At 35.8% G+C, this 16574-nt stretch overlaps 3 protein-coding genes across 5 annotated transcripts; all 3 read left to right on the top strand.

Annotated features, from left to right (window-relative positions):
- Nucleotides 1–1028: 1028 nt before the first annotated feature.
- Nucleotides 1029–5929, top strand: LOC7459815 (lipid phosphate phosphatase 2). Of its 3 annotated transcripts, XM_002315880.4 has the most exons (9): nucleotides 1072–1197; nucleotides 1332–1361; nucleotides 2066–2331; nucleotides 2435–2522; nucleotides 2630–2739; nucleotides 2865–2958; nucleotides 3925–4113; nucleotides 4205–4264; nucleotides 5504–5929. In XM_002315880.4, the coding sequence occupies exons 3-9, from the start codon at nucleotides 2116–2118 to the stop codon at nucleotides 5689–5691; spliced, it is 945 nt and encodes a 314-aa protein (XP_002315916.2). In that variant the 5' UTR covers nucleotides 1072–1197; nucleotides 1332–1361; nucleotides 2066–2115; the 3' UTR covers nucleotides 5692–5929. The 3 variants fall into 3 exon arrangements, with proteins under 3 accessions (XP_024467104.2, XP_024467105.1, XP_002315916.2); XM_024611336.2 differs by lacking the exon at nucleotides 1332–1361 and having other exon boundaries at nucleotides 1029–1197; XM_024611337.2 differs by lacking the exons at nucleotides 1332–1361; nucleotides 5504–5929 and adding an exon at nucleotides 5057–5497 and having other exon boundaries at nucleotides 1029–1197.
- Nucleotides 5930–6634: 705 nt separating this feature from the next.
- Nucleotides 6635–7027, top strand: LOC7459814 (uncharacterized). Its single transcript, XM_002315879.4, has one exon. It carries the CDS (start codon nucleotides 6635–6637, stop codon nucleotides 7025–7027), a length of 393 nt encoding a protein of 130 aa, XP_002315915.4.
- A 4227-nt stretch (nucleotides 7028–11254) lies between these two features.
- LOC7475560 (amino-acid permease BAT1 homolog) lies at nucleotides 11255–15407 on the top strand. Its single transcript, XM_002315878.4, has 8 exons — nucleotides 11255–11588; nucleotides 11707–11967; nucleotides 12838–12856; nucleotides 12946–13165; nucleotides 13251–13432; nucleotides 13755–14044; nucleotides 14143–14272; nucleotides 14724–15407. The coding sequence occupies exons 1-8, from the start codon at nucleotides 11482–11484 to the stop codon at nucleotides 15069–15071; spliced, it is 1557 nt and encodes a 518-aa protein (XP_002315914.3). The 5' UTR covers nucleotides 11255–11481; the 3' UTR covers nucleotides 15072–15407.
- Nucleotides 15408–16574: the final 1167 nt, after the last annotated feature.

Here is a 16574-nt window from a genome sequence, read left to right as displayed (position 1 = left end):
TTTTTGTGTTTTTATTTCATAACAAAAAAAAAACACTTAAAAAAAAAAACTATCTAATTTTTAAACCAAGCAGCCAAGCAAGGGCGTTTTTAGAGGTAGAAAAGGAAAAGAAGGGTGAGTAACTATAATTCTTGATAGTTCATCAGAAAAATTGATGTGAGTTGGTGAAAGTTTCTAAATAAGGAAAAAAGGGACAGGTGAGATAAGAAGAGCAGCAAAAGTTCAGTTGCCAGTAAAATAAAAATTTTACTACAAAAGTATGCCCTCCAGCTCACTAATTGATTGTATCAATTTAACTAAGGTTATTTTATCCATGCCCGAAATTTTAATTAATTCTCATTTTTTAAATGCATGGATGATCGATGAATGAAATTAACTAATTTGGATGAAAAATGGATGGAAGGTAGTTCTCTCTCCGTCCCCACAAAAAAATCTTTTTTATATAGACGTCCCCAAATTCATGTCTGGTTAAAAAACTGAGTACTAAGATTTATTACTTTACTTTTTTAAAAAATAAATTGAATTCACTTGTTTTTTATCTATATATATATATTAAAAATATAGTAAATAAATTTGATATACTATTTAAAATATTTTCCTAGTAGGTGTGGAAAGTTCAATATAATTCTCTTCACGAGGTGCGAGAAATATTAAAAATATTAGATAAATTAAATAGTAAATCTACTAGTGCAATCCATTAATGAAGGACAGCATCGGGGAGGTGTTTTTGTAATTAACTAAAAAAAGAAAGAAAGCGAAGTTAGTAACCTGACGGCAGAAATTGTACCAGCTTCATTAATTTGAACGGATACACTCCGGTGGTGGTCCCTAGTATATATATAAAAAAAATCCAAAATTATGACGGGGAATGCGGCTAAATAAGGGAAACGAGAGGATTTTAGGTGAACAGAAACTTTCCCTGTCCATTCCATTCGCACCACTCCACTGCACTGCCGACCGCTGTCTCTGCCCCCTATATATATATTTGTCTCTTTCAAAATTACCCTTTCGTTTCTTTTCTTTTCTTTTTATATGAATTATTATTATAATCAAGCAAGTAGAAGTTAAGACTGCAGCACAAATAAAGTAAAGATTAGATGACAGCGGATACGCGCATTTTCTTTTTCTTTAAAAAGCTCGCCCTTTCTTTCTTCATCTCTCTCTCTTCAACATTCAAAAATTCCGATTCTCTCTCAGGTCAGTTCCATCTTCTAATTAATTTGAATCTGCAACAGCTTTCTTTTATCTCTCTCTCTATTCTCGTTTGCATTTTCCGTTCAACTCAGTAGTGAAGTTGATGCTTGTAATTCCTGTCTCCGTGTTGTTTTCAGCTCTTTGGTTCCTGAGAAACCGAAGGAAAGGTAAGGACAGGACAGGAAAGGAAAGGATATTGTGTTTTGTAGCGTCTGTTTGCTAATAAATAATCGAAGAAAAGGCTAAAGGCTTGACTTGATGACTGTTAGGCTTATTATTATGGACTCTCTCTTTTTTTTTCTTGTATCTTCTTTTATTTTGGAATAAAACTGTTATTTTTCTTTACTTAGCAAACAATCAAACGCAGCGTTTGAGTCAAAAACCTGCTTGAAGAAACACTAGATCGCTTGCTTCGGGTAAATTTGAGCTTAGCCTAAAAATTGCGTGTTAATTTAGCAACTTATGTAAATTTTGAAGGCATTTAGGTCATAACAGAGACAATCCATGATTTGGAGCGGAATTAGCTATGCCTGCTTACAGATTTGTACTTGTTTCAGAGATGTGTTGAGGCCTTTGTGCTGTGGCAATGTAGCTTGAGATTGCTTTACTGCCATGACACTAATAAAAACAATGTTAGGATGAAACTATTCTGTTTCATTTTAGGCCTTCAGATCACTTCGTTTTCTTATGGCATTCATATCTTTAGAAGATTGTGGCACTGTACGGGATGCAGCTCTAGTGACTAATGCTGTTGATTACCATACTATGATTAGTGATCTCTTTCATTAACTGTGTTAATAATTTGTCTCTTACAAAGATAAAATATTTTCCCATTTATTTCCCCTAGTAATGCTTACCATTTTTTCTGTAGTTTGATTTCTCTAGTGGTCTTGGTTCTTGTATCCGGATCAATAGTTGAAAATGCCGGATATCCAGTTGGGTGCTCACACTGTAAAATCCCATGGAATCCAAATTGCGAGGACACATATGCATGACTGGTTAATTCTATTGCTTCTCGTGGTTATTGAGGTCGTTTTGAACGTTATAGAACCATTTCACCGCTTTGTTGGAAAGGATATGCTGACAGACCTGTCATACCCACTGCAGGACAATACTGTTCCTATTTGGGCTGTTCCAGTATGTTTCAGCTTTAACAAATATATTTTACAAAAGAGAAATTATTTTTCGATATTCAGTTATATGACAATTTTGTTAAAGATTGCTCTCCCTCTCATAACAGATTGTTGCAATATTGCTGCCCATGGCTATCATTCTCGTGTATTATTTCATAAGAAGGAATGTCTACGATATGCACCATGCCATTCTGGGTATCTCTTGTTCTCTCTTTGAGTTTTTTCTTTTTGAAAATCTTGCATCTGTTGTTTCTATATTACTATTCTGATTGCCAACACCAGATGGATTAATGAATATCCAGGCCTTCTGTTTTCTGTGCTTATCACTGGAGTTATAACTGATGCAATTAAAGATGCTGTTGGTCGACCTCGTCCAGACTTCTTTTGGCGATGTTTCCCTGATGGAAAAGGGGTATGCTGTCCCATTAATTAACTTGATATTTTTCTTAATATTTTGTTGGTCCAAAGTTTCTGCAAGCAAGTTCTTGCTTTTGTTTGTATTTGTACTCAGTCAACATGCATGTGTTGCATGTCCAGGTGTTTCACCCTGTCACAAGCGATGTTATGTGTACTGGAGTGAAGAGTGTCATCAAGGAAGGTCATAAAAGCTTCCCAAGTGGACATACTTCTTGTAAGTAGGTCCAATACTTTGAGGGCTATGATTTTCAAATTATGGAATCTACCACCTATCCTTTTTGTTCCAAGTCATATGCTCTTGAGAATGGTGTTTTCCTATGATCTCTTTGCTTCCAACTGCGAACACTTCGTGGTGCTGTCTATTCTATTTCTACCGCAACATTTAAACTCCCATGCCTGAGATGTACTGTATAGATTCAAGTGTTGCTTGCGTTTAAATTCCCTATAGGTTAAGGTTCCGTTTAATTTGCTAGCATACAATGATGAATTGATGAATGCACAATAAAGTGTGGAGATTGATATTTAGCCTGCATTCTGTTGTTTGCTAGAAAACTGAGTGAATTTCTACTAAAAACATTTGCTGTCAAAATGAATTATTATTCCGATGTTTGGCTCTGTTCTACAAAATAAGCAGGAAAATGTTTTAGCATTCATCTATTCAAGTTCTTCAACATATTCCTTATTACTGTGTTATCATTTTTTTGGTGGTAGTAATGGTCTGTTCATGTTATGCTGCCAAGTGTTACGCTTGCTTTTACTTCCTCAGGGCTGAAGTACCAATATGTAAGCTTGGGACATGTAAACCACCACCCTTTAAGCTCTGAAAATTATCTTATTTAGTATAACATAGTTATGAAGCAATGTTCTCTGCATTTCATCAAATGAAATTGTTTGGAGACAAAAATACATATTCTTTTGCCTACCATTTTGGGCTGTTTGGAACACAAGTGAAGAATTCCTTATTTGCATGAATTCAGTCCATCAAATGTGTTCCATTATGAATAATTAGGTGCCAACATCTGCTTTTTGGATTATGGGTACATTTATTTTGTGTGTTTGTGCGTACATGCATCTTTATGTTTGGAAGCTACTTGCAAAAATTCTACCGTTTTAAGATAGCAACTGCTTAGCATAACGAAAAATAACTCTGCTAAGGGAAATTTTACCTGTTGATATGCAGGGTCCTTTGCAGGTCTTGGGTTCCTGGCCTTGTACTTGTCTGGGAAAGTCAGAGTGTTTGACCGCAGGGGCCATGTTGCAAAGCTTTGTATTGTTTTCCTTCCATTGCTTGTTGCTGCTTTGGTAGCAGTTTCTCGGGTTGATGACTACTGGCATCATTGGCAAGATGTATTTGCTGGGGCCCTTATAGGTCTGTTCATCTAGGATTTTATTGGTATTGCTTCAATTCCCAACTTGTTATAGTGAAACCTTTATCATTTCTTTGTTACCTTTTTGTGCAGGGCTAACAGTTGCTTCATTTTGCTACTTGCAATTCTTCCCACCCCCATATGATGTCGATGGTATATTATTCTTTATTCCTCTTCACAATGCTTCTTTACAATCTGTTGTCTTCATTCTCTACAACCATTTTCTTTATATATTTGGAGTTACGATTTCATCATTTAAGAATTGACACCCAGCAATGCATTTTATAGACATGCTAAGAACTTGTGGCAAGGTTTGTGCTTTGATTTACTTGAAAAAAAGAGAGTACAGTAACAAGGCTGTTGGGTTCTTAGATGTTGGCTGTGTCCTGTAATTTTGGTCATGGAAATTTGTAATATGCACTATCTAGCCTATAGAGATTAGAATGTTAAGGTCGAGGCTTTCTTTTTGGATGTTTCTGTGTAAGTTGAAGAAAGACATCCAGAGCCTCATAGTTTTAGTAAGAGATCTGAACCTTTTCTTCCCCTATGTTTGGTTAAAATTTTGTTTATAGCAACCAGGCATCATTCCTTGCGTATATATTTAGTGCCTGAGGTCTCTCAACAAATCTGGTCTCTAATTTTCAGGATGTCTGAAATATTAGAGTTTTGTCTGAATTCAAACCAGAAGCAGCAATTGCATTAATTTGTCATGAAACAGATGCTTTATAGGCCTGGATTTATAAAATCCTGAATTCCTAACTATCGTCCTTTCTAAAGGTGTTAGAGAGTCTTTTTCCTTGCTGTATATTAGAGTGGCAGTACCTGCCATGTGCTTTTTTCCCCTTCGATTCGACATCTTGTTTCTTGCGATCTATCACAAAGTATGTGCCTGTGCACATGCATTATGTTGTTTAATAGCAAGATCGTTTCCTCTTTGCTTTCCAGTGCTCTTATTGCGAGATTCAGCTATCAACTCTCATGATGTATTTGGAAGCCCTTGTCCATCTTCAGAGAAATAAAGAGACTTGCTCGTGACTGTACAGTAAAATAAAGAGAAAAACAGGAATACTATTCACTTTTTAATAAGAGGCTGAAATGTTGAAAGCATTCCTTTGTTTCCTGTATCCAGCACAACTTCAAACAACTCACCTGATGAAATCATGATACAAAATCACGTCTGTTTCTCATAACTTTGAATCTGGTTGTACAGTGAAGACTTGCTGGTGGTGACAACACTCATTGTTTAGACTCTTGTTGTCTACTGCCTTACTGGGTCACAGCAAGAGCCTATTTGAATGTTCGCGCAGCATCAAAAGTGCATGCTATACATTTTGTATTAGTAGTTGAAACTGTCTGGCAGGAATTTCTCATGTCATTTATTGAATGTGGCAGGCTGGGGACCTCACGCATATTTCCAGATGTTGGCAGAGTCTCGAAATGGAGCTGAGTCATCCAATAACATCAACTGTTTCAACGCGCAGCAATCAGAACTTGAGAGTGTATATATTGATTCTCAACGTGGAACTGAAACTTCAAGAGTCAATACTCGGGACACTAGGCCAATGCTGGAGGGAGCATAGAGTGAGAGGAGGCACTAGCTTCAGACTTTGATTGTAAAGTAAGTAGGGATAGCACCCGTCCGAAAGAGTGTCAGGTTCAATGTTTCAGTGTTAGAGCTTTGGCTTTCCATATCTTAAACTAGTTTGTTTGATTCTGATTTTGGTTCAACTCTCAGCAACACCCCCTTGTTTCGTTGAACGGCATCGTTTAGATGTACATGGCTTGTGTCATGTTCGGCAAGAGAATTCCTTTATTTTTTCCCTGTCTGTTAGCGTAGCAACTTTTGTGAAGCGTGGGCCTCGTGTTTCTCAAAATAATACTGATATGAGAGAGAGAAACAAGGCATTTATATGAAACGAAAGATGGGTCGTGGAAGCATACAGGAGAAACTGAAATCACCCTGCTAGTTTCTTTCGAGTGCATTAGCGTTTTACATGAGGTGGATGCTAGAGAGAGCGTTCAAGGTCAGCGCGAAGCCCTTGGTCTCATTCTTGGGGGAGGTCAAGAAAAGGAGTCTCGAGCTGAGCCCCCAAACAATGGAATGCAAGGTCAAGAAACATCAATTATATTTTTTGTTTATTAATTTACTAAAAAGATCTCCAACATAATCAAATTAGTAGCATATTAATTAGACCCTAAAAAGAAAGGCATTGAACAAGACAATGCCACGGTGCGTCCAAATTAGGCTAGAATACATTATATTGATCCATATTTCTCTCTTTTTGAAAGAGGAATATATTTGTTTTTTTCATCCTTCAGATTTTGCTAGGTCAGAAATTCTGTATTTGACCAGACATGGAACATAAAGAACGCAGCTCGCATGAACTGTACATCCCTGGCTGCGTTTACTTGGAAAATATAGATAAATAGAAGAAATAAGCCTCTTTATAAAGCCTCTCTCACAATATCTTCCCCTTGCAAATCTCTCTCTCTTTCATTCTTTATCATATAGTAGCAGAAAAAATGGAGATCATTTCTAGTGCATGCTATGAGAACGTGAAGAGGTACTGGAGAAGGAACAGATACCAAAGACTCAATGGTGCAAGTAAAAGAAAGCTGAAAATCGCAAGGCTTGGTTCAGGGCGGCGCTGGAAACTAAGAGCAGTCCCTAAGTTGCACATGGAAATTGCTTCACCAATAAAACTTCTGGAAAAGTTTCATGATGCTTATATCGATATGATGCTTCGGTTGGCAACCAACATAGGCAGCTTGAACAACAAAGGCTTCTTTAGGGGGAAGAAGGTTGCCAAAGATCAACATATTTCAATGGTATCTTCTGGTGATGAAGTTGACAGCAGGCTGCTTCTGGAAATTTACAAGAAATTGGCTGCTTCTCGTGACATGAGTGATTTTTGAAGCAATAAGTTTGCGCCCCTATTTTTTTTTAAAAAAATGTTCTATTTTCCTTGTGTCCACTCGTTATTATATACTTGTAGTTTAATTGTACATATTGATACCTTTACTTTGAAACCCTCATCCCAATTAAGCGAACTAATTCAAAATAAATATCCTTTTACTTTTAGTCTCCCATTTATCCTGATGATTTGGGAGGCAAGAAATTGACAAGATATCATGTGCTTAGAGAATCTCGTATAGTTTAAGAAATTGACAAGATTCTCTAAGCACATGATATCTTGTCAATTTCTTAAACTCTCTCTCTCTCTATATATAGTTTAGCATCTGTTTTCCTGCGACAAGAAAGAGGCAACTTGTTTTGGGGGTTAATTACAGATAGAGTCTTCACTGACCATGTCTCGAACATTGACGTTACAATTATTTCCCTTTTAACATTTGAGTGATGTTTTTATTAATTGGTTGGAGATAACATTTTATTAATTATAAGTTAAAAAAATGGAGGGTGGAAGCACTCCAAGTCTCCAATGCATCGAAGAAACGAGCCCCATGCCACCAGCACCAACCATCCAGGCAAACAAGAGTAAAAACCCATTGTTATTAATTATTAATGATATTTCAATAAAATTAAAGAAATTGTGGTAAAAAATAGGTCGAAGCATTTTGGACGAAATTCTCGATCGAGGAAATCAACTGGTGATGCGCATTTCCTCTACAGAGATGTGAATGCATGAGGCCCGTTTGGACAGAGATTTGACATTTTAAGAAAAGTTCGAAAGGAAAACAGGATACCCACCTGCTTTTTTCTTCCCCCTCACAGCTGGTACAAAATCATGTTTCACATCACGTCATAATGTGGACCGGATATTGTATATTTGTATCTAATATTTTTAAATTCTGGTTTGGACCGGATTGTTTAACATTAGATCGGAGCTGTTTTTTTTTTTCTCTCTCTCTCTAACAATTTGGGTTAAAAGGTAAGCTTTTAAAATGATTTACGGTTCGAACAATTCCAAAATCAATGGAAAAAAGTTACTGTGGCATGCTATGAGTGGACCGTGAAGAAAAAAAGCCGTCTTAACTGGTATGATATTTCGGGGATATTTTGTGGAAAGGTATTTATATATTTTATTGAATTTGAATAAAATTCAATCATTAACACAATTAAAATATTTTAGGGATAACCATTTAGGTGGTGACCCAATGATAAAAGCTTGAGATCAAGATATTTGCTCTCTCTGTGATCTCAGATTCGAACCCTGTGGTTGCTTATATGATAGCCACTGGAGGCTTACATGGTCGTTAACTTCAGGGCCCGTAGAATTAGTCGAGGTGCGCGCAAGCTGATCCGGACACCCACGTTAAACTAAAAAAAAAAATTCGAGTATATTTTGTGGAAAGGTATTCATATGTTTAACTTTAGATAGTCAGTTAAAGACATTTTTATCAAGGGGCTCGTCATATGTGGCCCGTCTTGATTTTTTTTGTAAAAAAATCATCTATGAACATGATCGGCAGACGGTAGGACTCCAACTTGGGATCGCATGCCTCATTTTTGAATTTTCAAGAGTACCGGTCATTACTTATTTTAGATATTTTGTGAAAAAATCTTAAACGTGCAGCTCAAAACTACGACCAACTTGGCCCAAGTTTCCGCTTTGAGCTATCAATATTAATCAACGATTCCTGCCTGACACGTGTCTAAACTTCCTGCTCTTCCATGCCGTCTTAGAATTTTTATCTATAGCGAATACCTGGCCCGTTTTCACATTTTCCCGCTAGCACTGCACTGCCATTTTGTACGATACTTAGAAGTTCCTCGATGATTTTATTTATATAATCTTTTTGACCCATGCGCTGATATGAGTTGTAATTTTTTTTTCCAAAAAAACTCTAGATATAAATGTTATTTTTTTAAAATTAAAGTATAAATAAAAAAATTCAGTAAGTATTTAATCAAATAAATTATATAAATAAATACAAAGAAAGTCGTTAATATAAAAAAAACTAGAAAAACTTATAGATGTAAGTCAATATATTTAATATCGTAATACGGGTTATTTACCCGGCTGTATCTAATGAATTTATTTATAAAAATTAATCCATAACAAAATCGATGCATACATAAATTTTTTTGAAAAAAACTGAAGGAAAATTTTTTTTATATAGAATTGCACATATTAAAAATATTATAAAAAATAAATGTTTTTACTTTTAAAATTAAATTCAATCTATATAAAACATTAAAAAAATTTATAAATAAATCACATTAACCTGGTAACAAAAATTATAACACAAAAAATTATAATTACATGATTGACGATGAGAATCAAGATAAAAAATAAATCAGAGTCTATAAAAAAAAAACATAGTAAATTAAAAAGAAAAAAAATTTAATAAAATGAAAATTTAACAAATTTAACACCCAGAGAATTGGTTTCCGTGGTAACCCATCAGGAGAAGGCTATTTCAATTTTCAGATTAAAATTTTAAATTCAAGTAGCGTTACCGTTTTTTTTAATGAAATGATAAATGTATATGTCCAAATCAGCTCCATCTGTGAATTATTAATTAATGTATCATTAACTTTTAATTTCAATTACCTTTGGATATACAATTATATATCAGAAATGAAAGAGATACTATCTCTTGACATTTGTATATTTAATCTATTTTACTGTCTTTTTTTAAGAAAATAATTAATAAATAAAAAAACATAGTAATCACATGTGTTAACTAAAGATAGATATTTTAGCACAAGTTTGTTTGCAAACGTGCTAAATCTCTTGGCATTGTAGATTTTCTTTTGAGTAAATTTCAATATTTCTTTTTGAACCGGAGTAAATCTTGATTTCTTCCCCTGATATTTGTTTTGTTCAGTTTTTCCCCCGAATTTAGTTTTTATATTAATCCCCCCCTGAATTTTTAAAATTATCTTAATTATATCCTTTATTCAGACTCCTTGGAGAGGAGGGGAGTCGGCAGTTATTTCGTCAATTATTTTAATAGGAGTTGAGAAAAAGAATGTGATTGAGATGTATTTGAATACTTAGGGGTGAAGATCGATACAAAAATTAGTTTCGAAGAAAAAATGTTGAGAAAACATAAATTCGTGGGTGAATAAATAAAATTCACACCTTCAATTTTAAGAAGAATTGAGCACGAGATTTTGCGTGTCGACTAATGGCGCCATTGCAGGATTTCTGGGCACAGTCCAAGGTTCAAGTTCCCACTCTCTCCGTAAATGGCAGACCTTTCAAAGCAAGGGAAACTAAGAAACGAAACTAAGAAAACGACGGTGCCATGCCGCTTCTGACTAATCGAAATACGTTGAAAAAAAATAAAAAAGACAATTCAATTATTATTTTATTTTATTTTTCTGGGTGCATGCACCTAATAAAATCATGGATGATGATGATCTGCTAGACATGAGAAAGTTCATCCATTTGACATCTTAACCTCCGGACAAGGAAAGCCTTGCGAATCAGAATCCAAGATTCACCTCCATTGTTTTTGGCTAAAATGATTCTATTTCTTTAATTAGCACATTTAACAAGCGATGTGTACAAAAACTATACTCAGCATCACGTACATAACACCAATCAAAAGAAGACAGTGAGATGGCGAGGCAAAAAGCGTTGAAACAGAATATTATATTCGGAGAATCTAAACTAGCCCTTAATTTATTAAATTATTACCAGCTAAGTCTCAAACCTCATGATTTAATGAATCTTGTCCAAAGACATCAAAAGAAGACAGTGAGATGACAATGCACATTTACTGTTAGTAATAATTAATAGATCCTATCTAATTTGCACGAGCTCGTTAATTAAATATTTCCATTCACAGCATCGAAATAACTCTAACATGCCTTGAAGCACAATTTTAGCTACAGAGTAAAATTTCCTTCTATAAAGGCTAGTGAAGCGAAGGGGAAAAAACAAGATCTTTTAATGGATGGAGCCATGGAGGGTTGATGACACTCAAATTTAAAAGATATTGTCAATGTTGATTATGTTCGGAGAGAAATTGATAAGTAAAGAAGTTTGGAATCAAACTGATGAGGAGGTAATATGTGAGGGGCTAGATTTAAGTTTGACCGTTAAATTTTGGTGGGAAACGAAAGCCTGGGACGTAACCGTCATTTCCAACTGGGGAGACGTGCTCCAAGTATAGCTGAAAGCTGCGATCCAAAATAGAAGTCATCGGTCTACGATCCAGAATGGTAGTGGAGACACTGATTTTTAGTTTTAACTATATTTAACAATAAAAATATTGCTTGAATCGAAGACAGAGCGAGCAAACATAAAATATAGACACACTGTAGACTCCAAGAAAGGAAGACGGAGAGTTTCTGGGAGTGAGATTGGTCAGTTTGGTTGCAAAACCAATCAATCTCTTCATCTCTCTTCATCCTCCCCCCTCCCCCTCTCTGATCTTTCTTTGCAAGTTTAAATATGGGTCTTCCGACACATACAGCTCAAAACGGCAACGGTTCCCTTGATACAGGCAATGCCCGTCTCAAAGAGCTTGGCTACAAACAAGAGCTTAAGCGTGACCTCTCGTAAATCTCTCAAGAACCCTTTTCGTTTTTCTCGTTTTATGTTTTAAAGCTTTCTTGCCAACCCTGTCCTTCTGATAAACTTATAATGAATCGGTCCGATATGGTTAAAAAATTGCAGGGTGTTTTCGAATTTTGCGTTTTCGTTTTCGATCATATCAGTGTTGACTGGTATAACCACGCTTTACAATACTGGACTCAATTTTGGAGGGCCAGTTTCATTGCAATATGGATGGTTCATAGCTGGTGGGTTCACCATGATTGTTGGGTTATCCATGGCTGAAATTTGCTCTTCTTATCCAACTTCTGGTGGTCTCTACTACTGGAGTGCAAAGCTTGCTGGTCCTAATTGGGCACCCTTTGCATCTTGGATAACAGGCTGGTAATCTTTCTTGTTTACTATTGTTTTTTTGGTTCTTAATTTATCTTGCTAGGTTCAAATTTGATTGTGGTTTGGAATTCTGTGGTTTTGCATTCACAATTTATTTGCCTTTATTTCTCATGACCTTATTGTTGCAATCACCAAGATGGTTAATCCTCTGGGTGTGAAACTTTTTAGGCTGTGCAAAATTCCCTTCAGGGACAGTTTCAGAATCTTTTCTATTTGTAACTGTAGGCACCACATATAGGCTAGTGTTTTTTACATTATAGGCCGCAGAGACGAAGTTTCTTGAAATTGTACGCTGAGCTTCACTCGTTATACTGCAATTTGAATTGGTTTATCAGTCATTGCAGCCTTGGAGTCAGAGTAATATTGTGATGATCCCGAAAGGATCACAATATTATGATGTTCTGAAATATAGTAGATGGCTTCTGAGTGATTGTAATTTGAAAATTTTTTGCCACCGAAGAAAGAAAGAAATGGTAATGAACTAAAATGTAGGTTTCACAATGGCCTTCATCTTGGTGAAAGTAAACGTAAGTAAAACACCTGCAAGATACAAACATACACCACACTTGAAACTTCAGTCAACGAACCGTAGTCAGTGCTCTTATTCTGTCTCGGGCAGATTCTTCAGTAAAGTGTGGAATGAGAAGAATGAGAATTGGATATCTAGAATTCACTTGTTTTCAGTTTTCACCAGCTTATTCTTTTGAGTTCAAAACCTCAAATCACTGATATTATTATGTGACCTGCTTTGGTCTTGTGAGGAAAGTTAGATACGTAGCTTTTACAACCGACCACTTTTACAAAGTTGGTCTTCCCTTAGGACGTGTTCTGATGCAGTAAATTGTCTCTCTTTTTTTTCAGGTTCAACATTGTTGGTCAGGTACAGCTAAGAATTTGCACTCGACTTTGATTGCCTTCAATATCCACTGTTATAAGCTCTAACCACTTAAAGTACACTCTTATTTTCAGTGGGCTGTTACAACCAGTGTAGATTTCTCACTTGCACAGCTGATTCAGGTTATCATTCTCCTTAGCACAGGTGGAAAAAATGGTGGTGGATATCAAGCATCAAAATATGTAGTTATTGCTATACATGGAGGAATTTTACTCCTGCATGCTGCGCTAAATAGTCTTCCCATATCGGTCTTATCTTTCTTCGGGCAGCTGGCTGCTGCCTGGAATCTTGTAGGTACGAAGAATTATGGCTACAGTTTCTCTTTTCCCTCTTAAGCCAACCACTTCTTAAAATTTTTACTGAATCTCTACACTTTTAGGTGTTCTTGTTCTTATGATTCTCATTCCCCTTGTTGCAACGGAGAGGGCTAGTGCCAAGTTTGTGTTTACACACTTCAACACTGATAATACGGATGGAATCAATAGCAAAGCTTACATTTTCGTTCTGGGACTTCTGATGAGTCAGTATACCCTCACTGGGTATGATGCATCTGCTCATATGGTATGTTGCATTGTTCTTTGAATTAGGTGGAGTCTAATTCCTATGAACTACAGTCCTGGAAATTTCAGATTTTACATTACTTCTCCACATATAAGTTTGATTGTTTATAAACGCAACAGTGAAACCATAAACATTCAGTTTGTTGAAATCAATTAACCCCTTTTTCAAAAACATTACGAGTTCACATGATTATTTATTTGCATAATAGCTAGTGCATTGGTTTATTGTCTTCCCTTCTCCCTTTTCTTATGATTTATGGATAATTGGAGGAATGAAACTATATAATCTCTTCTTTTTTTTCCCCTTAAACTGTTATTTCTAGACAGAGGAAACTAAGAATGCTGATAAGAATGGACCAAAAGGAATAATTAGCGCCATCGGGATATCGGTTATATTTGGATGGTTTTACATAATTGGTATCACCTTTGCGGTTACCAACATCTCTTCTCTCTTGAGTGAAGATAATGATGCTGGTGGTTATGCCATTGCTGAAATATTTTACCAAGCTTTTAAGGGAAGATATGGCAATGGGGTTGGGGGCATTATTTGTCTGGGAGTGGTTGCTGTTGCCATATTTTTCTGTGGCATGAGTTCAGTTACAAGCAACTCTAGGTAATCTCACTTGTTTGATATCCCATGTTATCTGAAACTTCTGATGAGTTTACAATTCTTACTTGGTTTCTGACTAATCTTTGAATATTCATTCTCAGGATGGTTTATGCGTTTTCTAGAGATGGAGCCATGCCACTCTCATCACTTTGGCACAAAGTGAACAATCAGGAGGTTCCCATAAATGCCGTTTGGCTCTCTGCGGTCATATCTTTCTGCATGGCATTGACGGTATTCCATTTTCATTATTTTCAGTTTGCTGTATTTGTTGTGCTTTCTAAACTTCATGCCAAAAGATTTCCTCATTGCAATCGTCCTACAGAGTTTGTGCTAGTTCCCAGTAATAATATATCCCTGTTCTGTTTTCTGCAAATTCAATATATCTGGCTTTCCTAATATAAATGTGCCTAAGAAATTTTATTCAAGAGCTGGCATCATATTTGCATTGTACACCACATTTAGGGATGACTGTCTTATTTACTTGCACTTTTAATTGCCAATGAATCTAAGACATTGTTAAATGACAAACTTTTTGGTTGAGTAGAGTTAAGCATGCCAGTTTTGCTGTTTGCCAAGGCACACTTTTGCATTTAGCCCCTAATGTCCACATGCATTCAACTTAACTTCTTTCTATAACTGCTAACTGTGCGCCTCCCCCTTGTTTGCTCTTTATCTTCTGCAGTATCTCGGAAGCGAGGTGGCTTTTCAGGCCATGGTATCTATAGCTACTATTGGACTGTACATTGCTTACGCCCTACCCATATTCTTCCGGGTGACTTTGGCACGCAAGTCCTTTATTCCGGGACCATTCAATTTGGGTCGCTATGGTGTCCTGGTTGGTTGGATTGCAGTCCTTTGGGTAGCAACCATCTCAATCCTCTTCTCATTGCCTGTAACCTACCCCATCACTAACGAGACACTCAATTACACTCCCGTCGCTGTTGGTGGTTTGTTAATCCTTACCATTTCTTCTTGGATCTTGTGGGCTCGTCATTGGTTCAAAGGTCCTATAACCAATGTAGAAAGCTAAATATGCAGAGTGATATTTTCATTTCTTAGAAATATTATTTTTTATCTTGCATGTATATACTACGTGTCAAAGAAAGATACGTTTGAAGGAATGACATTGAACTGGTTCTAACGAGGATACTCATCCTATCATGAAGGAAGAAACCTTGATCAGATTTCCAAGGGAATAAGATTTCGCAGTTGACAGCAGATTAGCAAGTTGATGAAGATTCAGAAAGTCCATTTGAACACTGCTCAAACGAGTTAGAACATGGTTAAATTTACTTCCCATATAATTGTCTGATCAATCCGGTGCACTTACAGAAGAAATCAAGAAATTGTGGCAAACAATTAATAATGTGTTTGTTATTTGTATTCTGCTTCTTTTTTTTTTTTTTTAATGTCAAAGAAAGATGAATACAGTTGTTATAAGATCAAATGTATGGCGATGTATTTAATTGCAAGAGTCTACCATTAGAAAAAAGTAAGGAAATTGAATCAGAAGCAGTTTATTTCTATTCTTGATTGGATTCTAGATTCTAGATAATAAAGAAAGGTTATATTACCCACTGTCAGCTCCACTGCAATGGACTTTCCTGAGCTAAGTGAATGGCTATTGAAAAGAAAACAGGGGAAGCATGAAAAAGGAAAAGGATATATGCACATACACTATAAATTTAATTCGATGACAGGTTGTGTTGGAAGCTATGGTGCCTACAACATCTAAGGTCTACTGATAGAATTATTATTTTTCGCAAAACGTACCTGCATCCATTAGTCCTCCCGTTCTTGGTATCTGATTATGTGTTTGAGAATATGGTTAAGTTCTAAGCTTTAAAACTTCGAGATAATTGTCCAGAGCTGTTTTGATAAGAACAAGCAATAGAATGTTGAATTTTATCCAGAAAAGAGAAAATCAAGTTGTCTGATCATGAAATTTGTTTTGTGTCATCTTCGAGAGTGAAATATATTATAATTGTTTTATATACACTCTCTTTCAAGAAGATTGTCTCTTGATCTAAATTCAAAGTCTCTTCATTGTTTAACATTAGTATATGATCTCCAGGTTCACCCAGGACTAGAATTAGAAAAACAAAGCAAATGATCAAGAAAACGTTTCATGTTTCTCATGTCCTGGCTTAAAGCTGCCAATGTTTAAGCTACATGGATTTTTCTTTTTGATTTTCCGGTAGGTATCTACAGATAATAAACTGACTCATAGCATGCCTTGTTTTTGCTCTAGATTTTTTCAATTTTATGCCACTATTCTCTGCCTCTGGTGGGAACTGCTTCAATTCTTTAGTTTTATGTATTATTGAAGAAGCTACAGGCAGTACAGAAAGTAGACTGGCCTATATTTCAATCATGAAAAAATAGGTTGCACTTGGCTATAGATAGAACTACAATGCGTTCTCTATGCTTATCAGATCACATCATATATGCAGCTTATTCATCCCAAGCATCAGAAGCAAAATATAATACTTGCAAAATATACTCTATAGCAGCACAATTGCTCTTATTTTTT

This window comes from Populus trichocarpa, chromosome 10 (assembly GCF_000002775.5).
Source record: "Populus trichocarpa isolate Nisqually-1 chromosome 10, P.trichocarpa_v4.1, whole genome shotgun sequence".
In the NCBI taxonomy this organism is placed as follows: Eukaryota; Viridiplantae; Streptophyta; class Magnoliopsida; order Malpighiales; family Salicaceae; genus Populus; species Populus trichocarpa.
The sequence above is the reverse complement of the archived record's forward strand: the minus strand, read 5'-3'. Positions and strand labels throughout refer to the sequence as shown.

Coding starts and splice junctions, on each gene's coding strand:
- LOC7475560 (XM_002315878.4), top strand. CDS start 11,482: ATGGGTCTTCCGACACATACAGCTCAAAACGGCAACGGTTCCCTTGAT. Junction 11,589..11,706: donor GAGCTTAAGCGTGACCTCTC/GTAAATCTCTCA, acceptor AAAAAATTGCAG/GGTGTTTTCGAATTTTGCGT. Junction 14,045..14,142: donor TCAGTTACAAGCAACTCTAG/GTAATCTCACTT, acceptor ATTCATTCTCAG/GATGGTTTATGCGTTTTCTA.
- LOC7459815 (XM_024611336.2), top strand. CDS start 2,116: ATGCCGGATATCCAGTTGGGTGCTCACACTGTAAAATCCCATGGAATC. Junction 2,332..2,434: donor TTCCTATTTGGGCTGTTCCA/GTATGTTTCAGC, acceptor CTCTCATAACAG/ATTGTTGCAATATTGCTGCC. Junction 2,523..2,629: donor TATGCACCATGCCATTCTGG/GTATCTCTTGTT, acceptor ATGAATATCCAG/GCCTTCTGTTTTCTGTGCTT.
- LOC7459814 (XM_002315879.4), top strand. CDS start 6,635: ATGGAGATCATTTCTAGTGCATGCTATGAGAACGTGAAGAGGTACTGG.